Source organism: Crocodylus porosus, unplaced genomic scaffold (genome assembly GCF_001723895.1).
Source record: "Crocodylus porosus isolate Cpor-Errol unplaced genomic scaffold, CroPor_comp1, whole genome shotgun sequence".
Classification (NCBI taxonomy): Eukaryota; Metazoa; Chordata; order Crocodylia; family Crocodylidae; genus Crocodylus; species Crocodylus porosus.
The window spans coordinates 7,306,448-7,318,987 of NW_017728915.1; the positions used below are offsets into that span (position 1 = coordinate 7,306,448).

Sequence of the window (12,540 nt, forward strand, 5' to 3'; positions counted from 1 at the left end):
CTATAATAAAATAAATTCTAAATACCTATAAAATTTGGTATTTGACTTCTGGGTTTTTTAATCACAGAAAATCAGAGCTCCCCCTGCCCCCTTAGCTCACAGAACATAGGTCCAAGCCCCACTCCCAAGCCATAGCCCCCCAGCCCTGCTGGTGCTCCTCACTTCTTACCCACAGCACCCCAGACTCATGGGTGCCCCTCATTCCTCCCACATCCCCACTGGTCCTGCAGATGCCCCTCACTCCCCACCCATAGACCCTTGCCCGCCCCCAGCCCTGCTGGAGGCAGCTCCCAGCTACCAGGGCTATGGGGCCAGGGACCCGGGTCCACAGCCCCCTGCCGCCCCACAGAAGGACCCAAGCCCCAGCTGCTGCCCACAGGAGGTAGCGGCTGCTGCAGCGGAATGGAATCTGGCTCCCCATCCCTGCTGCCTGTCTGCTGCAGGCTCAGGTTGGGGCCAACTCCTTGCTACTGCATACACTCCTGGAGGGGCAGGGGGGACCCATGCCCCCCAGATGTGTGTGCAGGATGGGTGCGGGTTGCCTGCTGAGGGCTCAGGCTGCCTACCATAGGCTCCGGCTCCTCACCTTACTGCCCTCCCCCAAGGTCTCTGCAACCCAACAGGTGCGACCCAGCACTACAGGGCAGAATGGGGCCGTGAGGGGAAGCTTCTTGCTGCTACAAGCTAGGAAGGAGTCTTTCCTACCTTGCTTCTGCGGCAATATGGCTGAGGGCAAGCAAAATGCAGGGACATCTGAACCCCAAGCCTCTGGGCTTGAGTCTGCATGTAAGATGCCCGCCAAATGATTTGGAAACATCTGAATTTCCAAGTGGGGGTGGTGTATGTCTGCCAGTAGTAGAGGCCATATACAGCTCTTGAATGATTCACAGATTTGGAATTGATTTGGCTTGTAATATTAAAAATTTGCTAAAATAAATAAATAAATAAATGCTTCTTGCAGCTGCAAGCTCCGCAGCTGCCTTGGCGAGGCATTCCTTGCCTGTGTAGCAGTATTCTCTGGCTGCACGCCAGGGCAGCACGGAGTTTGCAGCAGCCAGAAGCTTTCCCGCATGCACCCACTGGGCTGCAGAGGTCCCAGGGAGGGCAGCAGGGCAGGGAGCCTGAGCCCAAAGCCCTCCCAGCACACAGATCTGGGAGGTATGGGCTCCCACTGGCCCCCTGGAGTGTGCACAGTGGTGGGGAGCTGGCCCCACCCCCTATCCCCCAGACAAGCCCCCTGCAGCCCCATCCACCTCCCCATTGGAGCCCTGCAACTGTGCCCCAAGCACCCCCCAGCTGGGCAGCAGCTCTGTCTAACTCCCTCCATCCCTCCTTATGGGGACCTCATTCCCCCCAACTCCCCCTGACTTACCTGCGAGAGCACATGCACATGCACATGGTGCCCCCTGCCTGACCGCCCTCCTCCTGCTCCCCCCCCACAGCTCCTTGCTGGCTGGAACTCCACCAGCCTACAGAGAACTCTTTGCAAATGTGTAAAATCTGCAGTTTCTCTGTTAAAATCAAAAATCCATGTTTTCCTTGGGTAAAGGGGGAAATCTGCATTTTTCTCTGTTTTTCCTTGGGGAACAGAAAACCCAGATCTCTGGTAAGGATACAACAGCATTTCATTTTCCTGCTCAAAGGATTCCCCATTCTCTGAAAGAATTTTCACCACAGAAGCCCCTTCCTAGTCTACCATACCTTTTATCTTTACTGAGCATATACTCCTGGAACCAGGTTTTAAACTCTCCCAGCTGGTGCTGTGCCCGATTCACCACATGCAGAGCTGCAAGGAGATCTCCACAGCGTATGCAATAATAAATCAATGCCCAGACGGGATGGCCTTCCACTTCCCCATCCTGAGAACAGAAAAACAGCTCTTGTGATACTCTGTTTTCTTTTTGGGCACGCCAACCTACTTCATTTTCTTCTGGCAACATCCCAAAGTTTGCTTTTATACCCAACTCCCCACTTCCATGAGAATCCTATTTGTGTAATAACAGCCTGGATTCCAGCCCACTCAACATTTCAAGGAAGCTGTGCCTGTCAATACCCACTTGCATAAGAAGCAACCTTTACTCAGTCGCAACAGTAAGAGCACAAGAGAGTAAGTAGGCAGTCAGCTGTTGTCATTCTCCTATTTGCATTGACAAAGGGCTGTGAGAAAAATGACTTTTTATGCCTTCCAGTTCTAGCAAATCAAGGTAGCAGAAGTAATTAATGGGGCAGAGAACAGGGGTGAGATTTGTAAGAGCCACTGGATGTATGCTTATTTTCTTGGGGTTGATGAGTGTTCCAGATTCTGATCAACTCTTTTTGCTTTTTATGTATTACCTCATCTACTTTAGAATGGGCAGGAGAAGGCTTCTGGTGTAGTGCCATGTCAGTAAATACATAAGAGCAGATCAAAACACTCCACTGAATTGTTTTTACTACCTTTGTACAGAAGTACTCCTCACTCTGCTCCTCTGATTCCAAATTGTTGAAAGGAACAATAGACATAAAAGTTCTGATGGGTTTTGGTGATGCACATAATAAATTTGTATTTACTACAGCACATGGTATGCTAAGCTTCTTCCTCAATCATTTACCAATCTAGGATTTCATGCTGCTGGTTGCCATTGTGATTCCCTGTGTGAGCTTCTGGGAAGATGATTAATTACCCACTAGCTACAATTTCTCTTTCTACCAGCTTACTTCAATTGCTGAGATTCATTCTTCTCCCTTGGGAGTGGAAAAGTCTGGGGAAAGGTTATGCCAAACCACAGAAAGACACCAAATGAAAACCCTAAAACAAACTCCAACATCAACTAGTTAAAAAGCTTTAACATATTGAAGACACGAGCATAAAAAAGGGTTCAGTTAGGACTATTACTTCAATAGAAAATAATTCTGTTAAAAAAAGCACCCTTTCCAATTACTGTCACTTATTAAGGTTTTATTTAAGAGATGAGCTCAGAAGGTTTTCACCTGCAATAAACCAAATGTCAGTTAAATGGAAAGCCTGATATTATTCTCTAGCACCAATGCAAGCCTTTATGTTCAATTTCAGTGGGCTTTGGATATAACACTATAAAATATTAGTGATACTGTTACTGATAGAGAAAAATACCCATACTAAATGTGGGTCTCACTGGGTAAGCAATGATTGAGCTGAATTTGAACTGTTCAGGTTTCTATTTCATATATCTTTAAAATACTCCATTTGATTTTGGACAGTGTCTCAAACCAACTTCCCCATTAATACTTTCAAATATACAGGCACAATTTAGTTGCTGGCACAATTTTTTTCACCCACTGTTACAGGTTCATGAATTTGATTTTGTTGAGATTTCTAAATAATTGGTTTTTGCTTGTGCTTCAAAGTTCAGGACCTAGACATCTATACATCAACTGTACCTACATATCTATATGGCTGCCACGTAACTATATGGCTGCAGCAGTACAAAAGAAAACTGCTTAATTGTTTTTTAAATTTAACTCGTTAAATCTGTGCATATCTAATATTTCTTATCCTCATCTATTTTAATGCTTGTTAGTTCCCCTTCACAAAGAATCCTAATATGTTGTAATTATAAGGGCTCAGGTACAAGCCTTGACCACACTTTTGTAACTGTTGCCAAAGCAAGTTAAGGAGTTTCTATTTTTTCTCATTATTTTATCTGTAAATAATTCAGGAGAAAAAGACAGGCAACCTTATCCAATGCATTCAAAATTATATGACACCCTCAGGGCTGCATTACTGTGAATAGGATTGCAACGGTATTTGAGCTGTATTACTGAAGGTACCTGAAGTCCAGGGACAGGTGCTGGGAGTTTGATGTTAAGGAAACTGCGGACTAGTTGGTAGGTCCCAGGTATTCCACCCAACTGAGCCTGGTGTAAGTTTCCAAAGACCGTCACCAACGTGTAATTCATGTAACTGTAAGAAACCGTTTCAGTAAAGTAAAACACTCCCGGTACAAGAAGCCCATTATCTTTTCCAGTTCAACTGAAACATCTACCTCTGAGTGCACGACTGCAATGTTTGAACACCATTTTGGTGGCAACATCATGTATAATTACATTCCTTCACACAGATATTTGTATGTGGAAATTAGATGCAAAATTGTAAACTTTGATTTTTACAATGCACTACAGTTCAGCTCTCACCTAACTACTGACACAAAAGAACACTGAGAATACCACAGGCCCACTTTCCTCCATTCATGCAATAGCCCTTGGACAGATAAATGTAAAAATATTGGAAGAAAATCATAATGGGAAGAAAATCCAGACACAAAGTCTTTACAAAAAAGCCATGACAGATTTGGGAACATTAAAAACAGCAAAGAAAGTAATTAACTGAGGCAAGCCAATAAAACCTCTCCATATACTGGACCTACAGGGAATAAGGAGGAATACCCTGAGTTAGTAAACTGTAGCACCATTATACATGTAGCTGGGACAGCTTCAATGAGCTCCTTTTTTTCCCCATCAGGTGACAAGAGACCAGTGAGATACCAGTGAGATACAAACACTTCCTCCTCCACAGGATGCAAACTACAGAACACCAGCCTAAAAGACAAATCTTCCAGATAAAGGCACACATGAAAAGCTATGGTAAACTGAAGAAAGTAAAAGTATCATAATGTCACCTGATACTAACTCTAGAGTTATGGTTGAGTTAAGCATGTTCCTCAGGGCTCAAGATCACAGATGTCTGCTGTAAATGACCTGACACAAGACCAGCTGTGAATGCCTTAAATTTATGGAAGGTTCACTGTAGCAACGGTGAGGGTTGAAAATCACAGCAAGTGAAGTTCAATCTCATTTTACCAATTGGCCGATTGATGGCAAATAAAAATGAATGCTGCAAAGCACGTCACTTGGGCTTTAAAAATAGTAAGCCTGAAGGGCCCAATTTCAAAACCGGTGGAAGGGGGAAAATAATATGTATGTAACTGCATGCCTAATTTCCACTTGTAGTTAATGTGACTGAGATAATTTAGCAAATTGGATACTTGGCAAATTGGGTTAAGAGCCTAACTGGCCTGTTGGGTATTGCTGCTGCTAATGAATTGGGAGCAGAGGATTCTTCTGATGCATCAATTCATCTGGAAATAGATGGGCATGCTGCCACTGAGCCCATGAGTGATAATGAGAGAGAGTATTGATGAGGCGTGGCAACCAACTGTTAGTGACCAAAAGAAGGCTATGGTTGAAAGAAAAAACATTTCATCCTAGCATGTCATTTTGGCACATACCAATACCTGTAGTGCTCAAAAGCAGATCAACATCTGCAAATACCTATGCAGAACTACTGAACCTATCACCTTCCTTCTATTATAATCTGTCCTGTAGTCTCATAATGCCAGCTGCTCGAAAGAATCAGTCTCGTATTCAGGTCTGTGGCCACATATGCAATGAACAGATCCCAGCGCAAATCAGCAAGATTCTGCTTTGAGCCAAACTTTGCAGCCACTTATTTGTTGCTGTAACTGTTCTATATGTGCAATATACCTTATTCAAGGTATGATGTTTTGAGTAGCCCTAGTGCAGGAAAATTGCTGAATGTAATTCTTTGGGAACTCAAAAGGATGGATTGCTACATAACATTTACCTTACCTTTGCTCTAGATATCGCAGAGCTTGTTTTACAAACTCCATCCGCACCTCCATGCTGGTCCGTACTTTTAATGCATCACTTGCGGGAATCAGCGAAACATCTGTCATTTGTTTAACCATGCCCCACATCTCAGAGATATTCTACAAATAAAGCATTCCAAGCAACAATTGTTACTATGGATTGAACTAGTTTGATCTATGTGATTTTTTTTTTTTAACATAACAAAGGATAAATTCCAGTCAGTCAAAACTTAGATGAAGGTGGTAGAAGCAAGCATCAGGGTAAACTTTCTGTTTGACAGAATGAGTCCACAGGGAAAATCATTATTAGCCTAATGCTAATGATGTCTCCATAAGCTTCTCTGAATTCCTTTAAAACAAATTTGACTGCAAAAATTTTGCCTGAGTCAACAGTTAGTCAGAACCAAACAGTTAGAACCAAACTGGTGGTTTCAGAGAACTGGCTGGACATTCAGTGCTCATAAACAGCTCCTAATATTTCTCACAAACTGGTTGTTTCTTTGGGGGTTTTTTAAAATGACAACATACATGAAAATAAACTGATTAGTAAATAAAGCTCTAGCATGGTAAAGGTAGACTATAAGGTTGGCTAATCTATTCAGTAATTTATCAGAAAAATTAAATTACACAGTGAACAAATCTTTGGATCAAGCAACATGTCTAGCTTTGTTTGGGGATGCCTGGAATAATATGTCCTTGGATGCTTATGGAAATCTTAAGTTGTTGTTATAATTGAAAAAATATCATAGAAGAAAAAGCAGAGCAAATTCAGTGGAGATGTTCTGTGCCAATAGCAACTTCAGAGATTGCCATAAATCAGTATGAAGGTAAAGAGATCTTTTGCAAAAGGGCACAATGTAGAACAACTTAAGGAGTTAATTTTTACAGTACAACATATTTCAGTGATTCTGCTATAGTAGGAATCCAACAAATGAAGGGAAAAGTAGGTTTAATGCAAGATTAAATCCACCATTCTGTTATTTGATTGGTGCCTGAACTTAAAACATGGACACCACAATTATCATCAGGGACTAATTTAAATTGGCCATGGTCCAAAGCTGAATGTCCTCCCACCTATGAATCCTTTGGCAATGTTCATAAAATATGTTGGATATGATTATCCTAGGGTAATAGTTTTAAAGCAGGACACCAGAGAACCCACTAAAAGTGACAACTTTTTCTAAGGATCTCTGTCATTGTATAAGGAATTGTAGTCTGCAACAACAAGACCCTTTTATGCTCAGCGTAAATAGATTTTCACTGCTTTAGGGTCACAAGTAGGTTCTGCTGCACTGAGGACTTCTTTGCCTCCATTTTCCTGAGCAGGGACCAGATCAGCCCCCCCACTGGACCCCCCTCAGGCCCCAGGGAAGGACCCCCCTAGGCCAAGAGTCAGGGAAGATCTAGTCAGGGAACTTCTGGAGGGACTGGATGTATTTAAATCAGCTGATCCGGATGATCTCCACCCCAGAGTGATGAGGGAATTAGCTGAGGTCATTGTGGGACCCCTGGCACTGCTTTACAAGCACTTGTGGTACTCTGGTGTGGTGCCAGAGGACTGGAAGAGAGTCAATGTGGTTCCCATCTTCAAAAGAGGGAGAAAGGAAGACCGGGGGAACTATAGGCCAGTTAGTCTTACCTCGATCCTGGGCAAGCTTTTTGAATTATTCTGGCACATGTCCACAAGGGGCCAGCAGGGGAGGTTATGCTTAGGGGCAACCAACATGGGTTCATTAGAGGCAGGTCCTGTCAGACCAACCTGGTGGCCTTCTATGACGAGGTCACCAAATCCTTAGATGCAGGGGTAGCAGTGGACATAGTCTTTCTGGACTTTCGGAAGGCCTTTGACACTGTCTTTCACCCCATTCTCATTAAGAAACTGGGGGACTCTGGTGTTGACACCTACACAGTCAGATGGGTTGCCAACTGGCTGGAGATCTGCACCCAGAGAGTGGTGGTGGATGGGTCATTTTCAACCTGGAAGGTTGTGGGCAGTGGGGTCCCCCAGGGCTCGGTCCTTGGGCCTGCACTGTTCAACATTTTCACCAGTGACTTGGACGAGGGGGTAAAAAGCACCCTGTTCAAATTTGCTGATAACACATAAAGATGTGGGGGGATGTGGGCACATTAGAAGGGAGGAATAGGCTACAATCGGACCTAGACAGGTTACAGGGGTGGGTGGATGAGAATAGGATGGGATTCAACATCAACGAGTGCAAGGTGATGCACCTGGGGAGGAAGAACCAGCACCATACCTACAGGTTGGGGAACTCCCTTCTTGTCAGTGCAGAGGCAGAAAAGGATCTTGGAGTCATCATTGATGCCAAGATGAATATGAGCAGGCAGTTTGGGGATGCAGTCTGGAAGGCCAACCGCACCTTGTCATGCATCCACAGATACATCTCAAGGAGGTCCAAGAAGGTGATACTCCCCCTCTATGCGGCACTGGTCAGGCTGCAGCTGGAGTACTGCGTCCAGTTCTGGGCGCCACACTTCAAGAAGGATATGGACAACATGGAGAGGGTCCAGAGGAGGGCCACGGGGCAGCAGGGCAGACCCTACAAGGACAGGCTACGGGACCTGAACCTGTTCAGCCTCCAGAAGAGAAGACTGAGGGGGAATCTAGTGGCATGCTACAAACTAGTCAGAGGGGACCAGCAGGCACTGGGGGAGTCCCTGTTCCCCCAAGCACTACCAGGAGTGACTAGAAATAATGGTGACAAGCTGGCAGAGGGTAAATTCAGATTAGACATCAGGACGTGCTACCTCGCTGTCAGGGCAGCTAGGATCTGGAACCAACTTCCAAGCAAAGTGGTGCTGGCTTCTACCCTGGGGGTCTTCAAGACAAGGCTAGACAAACACCTTGCTAGGGTCATTTGTCCCCAGTACTCTTTCCTGCCATACCAGGGGGTCGGACTTGATGACCTGCTCAGGTCCCTTCCCTACTAACTATGAAACTAACTATGAAACTATGAGGAAGACTCTGTTCTTGGCTTTGTATTTTCTGTAAAGCCAGGCAACTTTTCTGTGATATCAGTACTTTTTCACCAATGTCAGCAGGCTGCTAATCACAGCTGAAAACAGATTAAGTACATCTCCTTATGTTAACTTATTGGAAGTACCTTATCATCCAATTCTGCAACAGCAGCACAAAGGTCTACCAGGTTAGGCTGCAGATGTCCATTCACTATCTTCTCATTATAAATATAAATCTGAAACACATCAAAAAATAAGCAAGATTAACATACATATGGTCACCTCCCCGACCCACTTTTCCCCGCTGCGGCAGCAGAATCTGAAATAGGCTTCATGAACGGATGGCCTTCAGGGCCTTCAGCCAGTTTCTCTGCCACATTAGCTCCTTCCAGTGTGGAAACCAGAGGGTGGTGGACAGCAATATGAAGTGCACCTCCACAGTACTCCAAGGCCTCAGGCCTCCCTGAAGGACAACAACAATACAATCATTCAGGTGTTCTGCATGGTGGAGCATTGTGCTGGTTGCCATGTCAGACTAATTGCAACTAACTATAAGAGGAAAAAGTGCTTGCAGATACATGACTATCAGACAGCAGTGACATTTCACTATACTGCACATCGTGGCTCCTGTTGAAGAGGAAGAAACAGAATTTTGCAAGCCATAAAATTAGTAACTTAGCTGCAACAGTGTTTTTAAAACACAGGAAAGAGAAAAAACACATAGCAGAAACCTGTATCTCTTAAATCCTTGAGGCACAGCAATTTTTAGCTTTTTCCCCATTGACTTCAGTCACTTATTTTAGCGTTTGATAAGGATTCAGAAGCCTTAGCCACCCATTTTTTAAAAATGATGGTTTCATTTTAGCTATGTTGACTTTGCTACTTTCTACTTCATTCTCAATCTAAAGACCTTCCAGCAGAAAGAGGCTGATCACAGCTCCTTCTGAAAACCTTCATTTCATCTGCCTGAAAGACAATGCTGGAGTGGGATAAGGACCCCCCCCCCCCACTCCAGGACTGGATATACTGCTTCCTCAGTTTTCCTAGCACAGAAGCAAGGGACTCACTCAGCTCACTATACCTTACTACATTACTAGGCTTGGCTTCCTGACTTGATTCCAGTATCAGAGTCAGTTAAATCGACTGCATCATAGTTCCATGATAACAGTTCTTCACATACTGGATCAAGCCTTACCATGTATTAAAATGATCTTCACCGCTAAGGACATCATACCGAAACAGTATGTGCATCAAGCATCTGATTTTCAGTCATAATAAGCACCCTACTCTGCTGCTGAAATCCACAGTACCAGCAGATGCTTCAAATCATAGTGCTGGAATAGACCTCAAGGACTGTTTACTTCAGCACTGTTTAAACACCAAACAGCAAGCCAGACCTGGCCCCTAAAGTAACCACGGTATGCGGGGGGGAAGGGGAGGGAGGACAGAGAGATGTCAAAAGCAAGCCGTTAGGCCCACTGCATCCCCTTCCCTGTCCTGCACCATGCCAGTGATCCCCTCTGTAGCCTTCCCTCCTCATTCCCACTCCCTTTCCTCCCATCCCCTATGGCAGGCACTGCTCACTCTCCCCAACACTCCACAAGCAGGAACTACATATCGGAGGTAAGCTCTCTCCCTCACCTCCCTTCTACATCAGGCACTGTTCACCAGAGGTAAACCAGAAGGGAACAGTGGCCCATAATGTAGCCCAGTTACCCTCAGCCTGCTACTGTAAAAGCTCAAGCACCACTGGTCTAATCCAACTCGCTGCACAGATGCACTAGCCAGCCCAGGCAGGTGCTCACCCAGCCTCTTCTCAAAAAACCTTCAGTGAAAGAAATTCCATAATTTTCACACACAGCTCTTTCCCACTGTCTTATAGTTCTTACAGTAAGTTAGACGGGATTTAATCTAAACCTATCACTTCATGTCCTGCCCTCTGTGGCAGGAGAGAACAGTTGTTCTCCATCTTCTTTATGGCAGCCTTTCACACAATTTGAAATCTGCTATTCTGCACCCCAATTCTTCCCCACACTCCCCCACCCCCTTAATCTCCTTTTCTTCAAAGTACCTTTGAAATCAAGAACCTTGGTTTTCCACTAGGGGGATCTATAAATCTCGGTCTACTGAATTAACCTTACTCTTATATTTATAGACTATTAGAGCAAAGGCATTCTCTAACCCAAGGAAAAAAAAGGGGAATGATCACCTTGGAATCTAAAAACATGTTTTAACCACACTGTAACAGTGAACGTTAGTCAACACTGCAGATAGTAAGTTAGTTGAGTCCTAATATTCACAACAATATAAATGGTGATTAAACGAATACAGGTGTTTCAGGATCAACATTAGAAAACTGCGTGTACTGACACATAACAATTTCCATATACAATTGCCAACTCTTAAAAAAATGGTAAAGCAGATGTATAACTCACTTCCTGGGTATGCAAATGCCTGACCCATGCATGCAGTCTTGGTGACTGTGCACAAATAAGGTAAGGAATTGCACACACAGTTTCAGATACACAATTTGGGCATGTGAGGGGAGGAGGGAAATCAAGCTCTATCTTTTACTGCGCTGTCAACTTTTCTAGCAATCAGAACCTTAGTCCCTGAATAATTAAAAAAAAAAGAACACATTGGTTAAAGATATAATATTTTCCTCTGACAATTTTCAGATCAATTCTAATGCCACCTGACAAATGAACCACAAAGCATCAACTGAATTTATCTGTGGTGACTCAGTTAAAACTGAATATAGTTTGACAAATACCAGGATTAATATTTGAGTATATTTTTTCCCTACCACTGCGTATCAGGAAAAGGTGCTTTTCAATTCTTTTAGCTATCAAACGTGAGAGTCTTGAATACTTCTACATTGTACCATGAGTATGAAGTTTTACATAAAAAAGGACAAAAGAATTTTAGTTTGCTATATAATCATGGTTGATTTCTATAATTATGCACAGTATTTATTATTTGCCTTAGCTGCAAATTCTGTGGTAGACAGGCAAATATAGTTCTGGAAAGGAAGAACCAAGCTAATTTTCTTCTTCCAGCTGTATTTTCAGCCCCAGTCAAGTAATTTCATACATAACCTGATGCACTTCCTTTTCTTTCACTTAAGGGATTTTCCAAGGTTTTTTCCATGTCTATTTCATATAGGAAATATCATTTATGATCAAGGCTTTTTCATTTCTTTCTACCATACTCACTTGTCGGGCATATGCCATCTCCACATTGTCCAAAGAGCTGCGACCAGGAGGACCCAATTCACTGATGTAACTGGGCTGTTTAACAAGAAAACAGCAGTGATTAAGAAACCTGTTTAAATCCATCACAGTTCGTTAGCATGTATTGTCAGCCTGGGCCATCTGTGACACTCTATACTCAATGTATAAAACCAGTATAATACAGTGCATGAAAACAACACCTTTGCTGCTGTCTTATGTCTATTTACAACACAGGAAAGCAAAATTCCTGGAAGTCAAAAACACTCAACACAGAAAGCTTAGCAAGAGCTTCCTGAATTTTTCACAGTACAGAAAACACACACCAACGTTCACTGCAATACTTTAAGGTTTCAAATCTATAGCTTGAAATCTCCAAATTACAATACCAGCTTCTAAATGGACAGAAACCCTCCTGCCCCAACTATCACCCCTTTAGAAATTAAAGGTGCACTGACACATCAGTCCATGTCATATCGGCACCAATAAAAGAAAAATTGACACTGGCAATAGGCTTTTTTTGGCTGATGTCACTGATAAATGCTGCATGTATGTGTGCAGTTGCAACATGCCAATGGGAAGGAGTGCAGCCCAGAAGCTTGGAGAGCAGCGTCCAGCTAGTAAATCTGTTGGGGCCAGGGAACCCGGGGGGGGCGGCGGCAGCAGATTGAGGCCTCATGGTGAGGGAGAGAGTGGGGCTGGGACAG

At 43.8% G+C, this 12,540-nt stretch overlaps 1 protein-coding gene across 2 annotated transcripts in view; it reads right to left on the reverse strand.

The window, feature by feature from the left end:
- NUP93 (nucleoporin 93) overlaps positions 1–12,540 on the reverse strand; it is a 151,990-nt gene that overhangs the window by 24,386 nt on the left and 115,064 nt on the right. For both annotated transcript variants that reach the window (XM_019535628.1, XM_019535629.1), the window contains exons 6-10: positions 11,819–11,893; positions 8,750–8,839; positions 5,608–5,747; positions 3,790–3,922; positions 1,702–1,859 (exon numbers count right to left, since the gene is read on the reverse strand). In XM_019535628.1, coding sequence (XP_019391173.1) covers positions 1,702–1,859; positions 3,790–3,922; positions 5,608–5,747; positions 8,750–8,839; positions 11,819–11,893 — 596 coding nt within the window. The remainder of the gene's footprint in view (positions 1–1,701; positions 1,860–3,789; positions 3,923–5,607; positions 5,748–8,749; positions 8,840–11,818; positions 11,894–12,540) is intronic.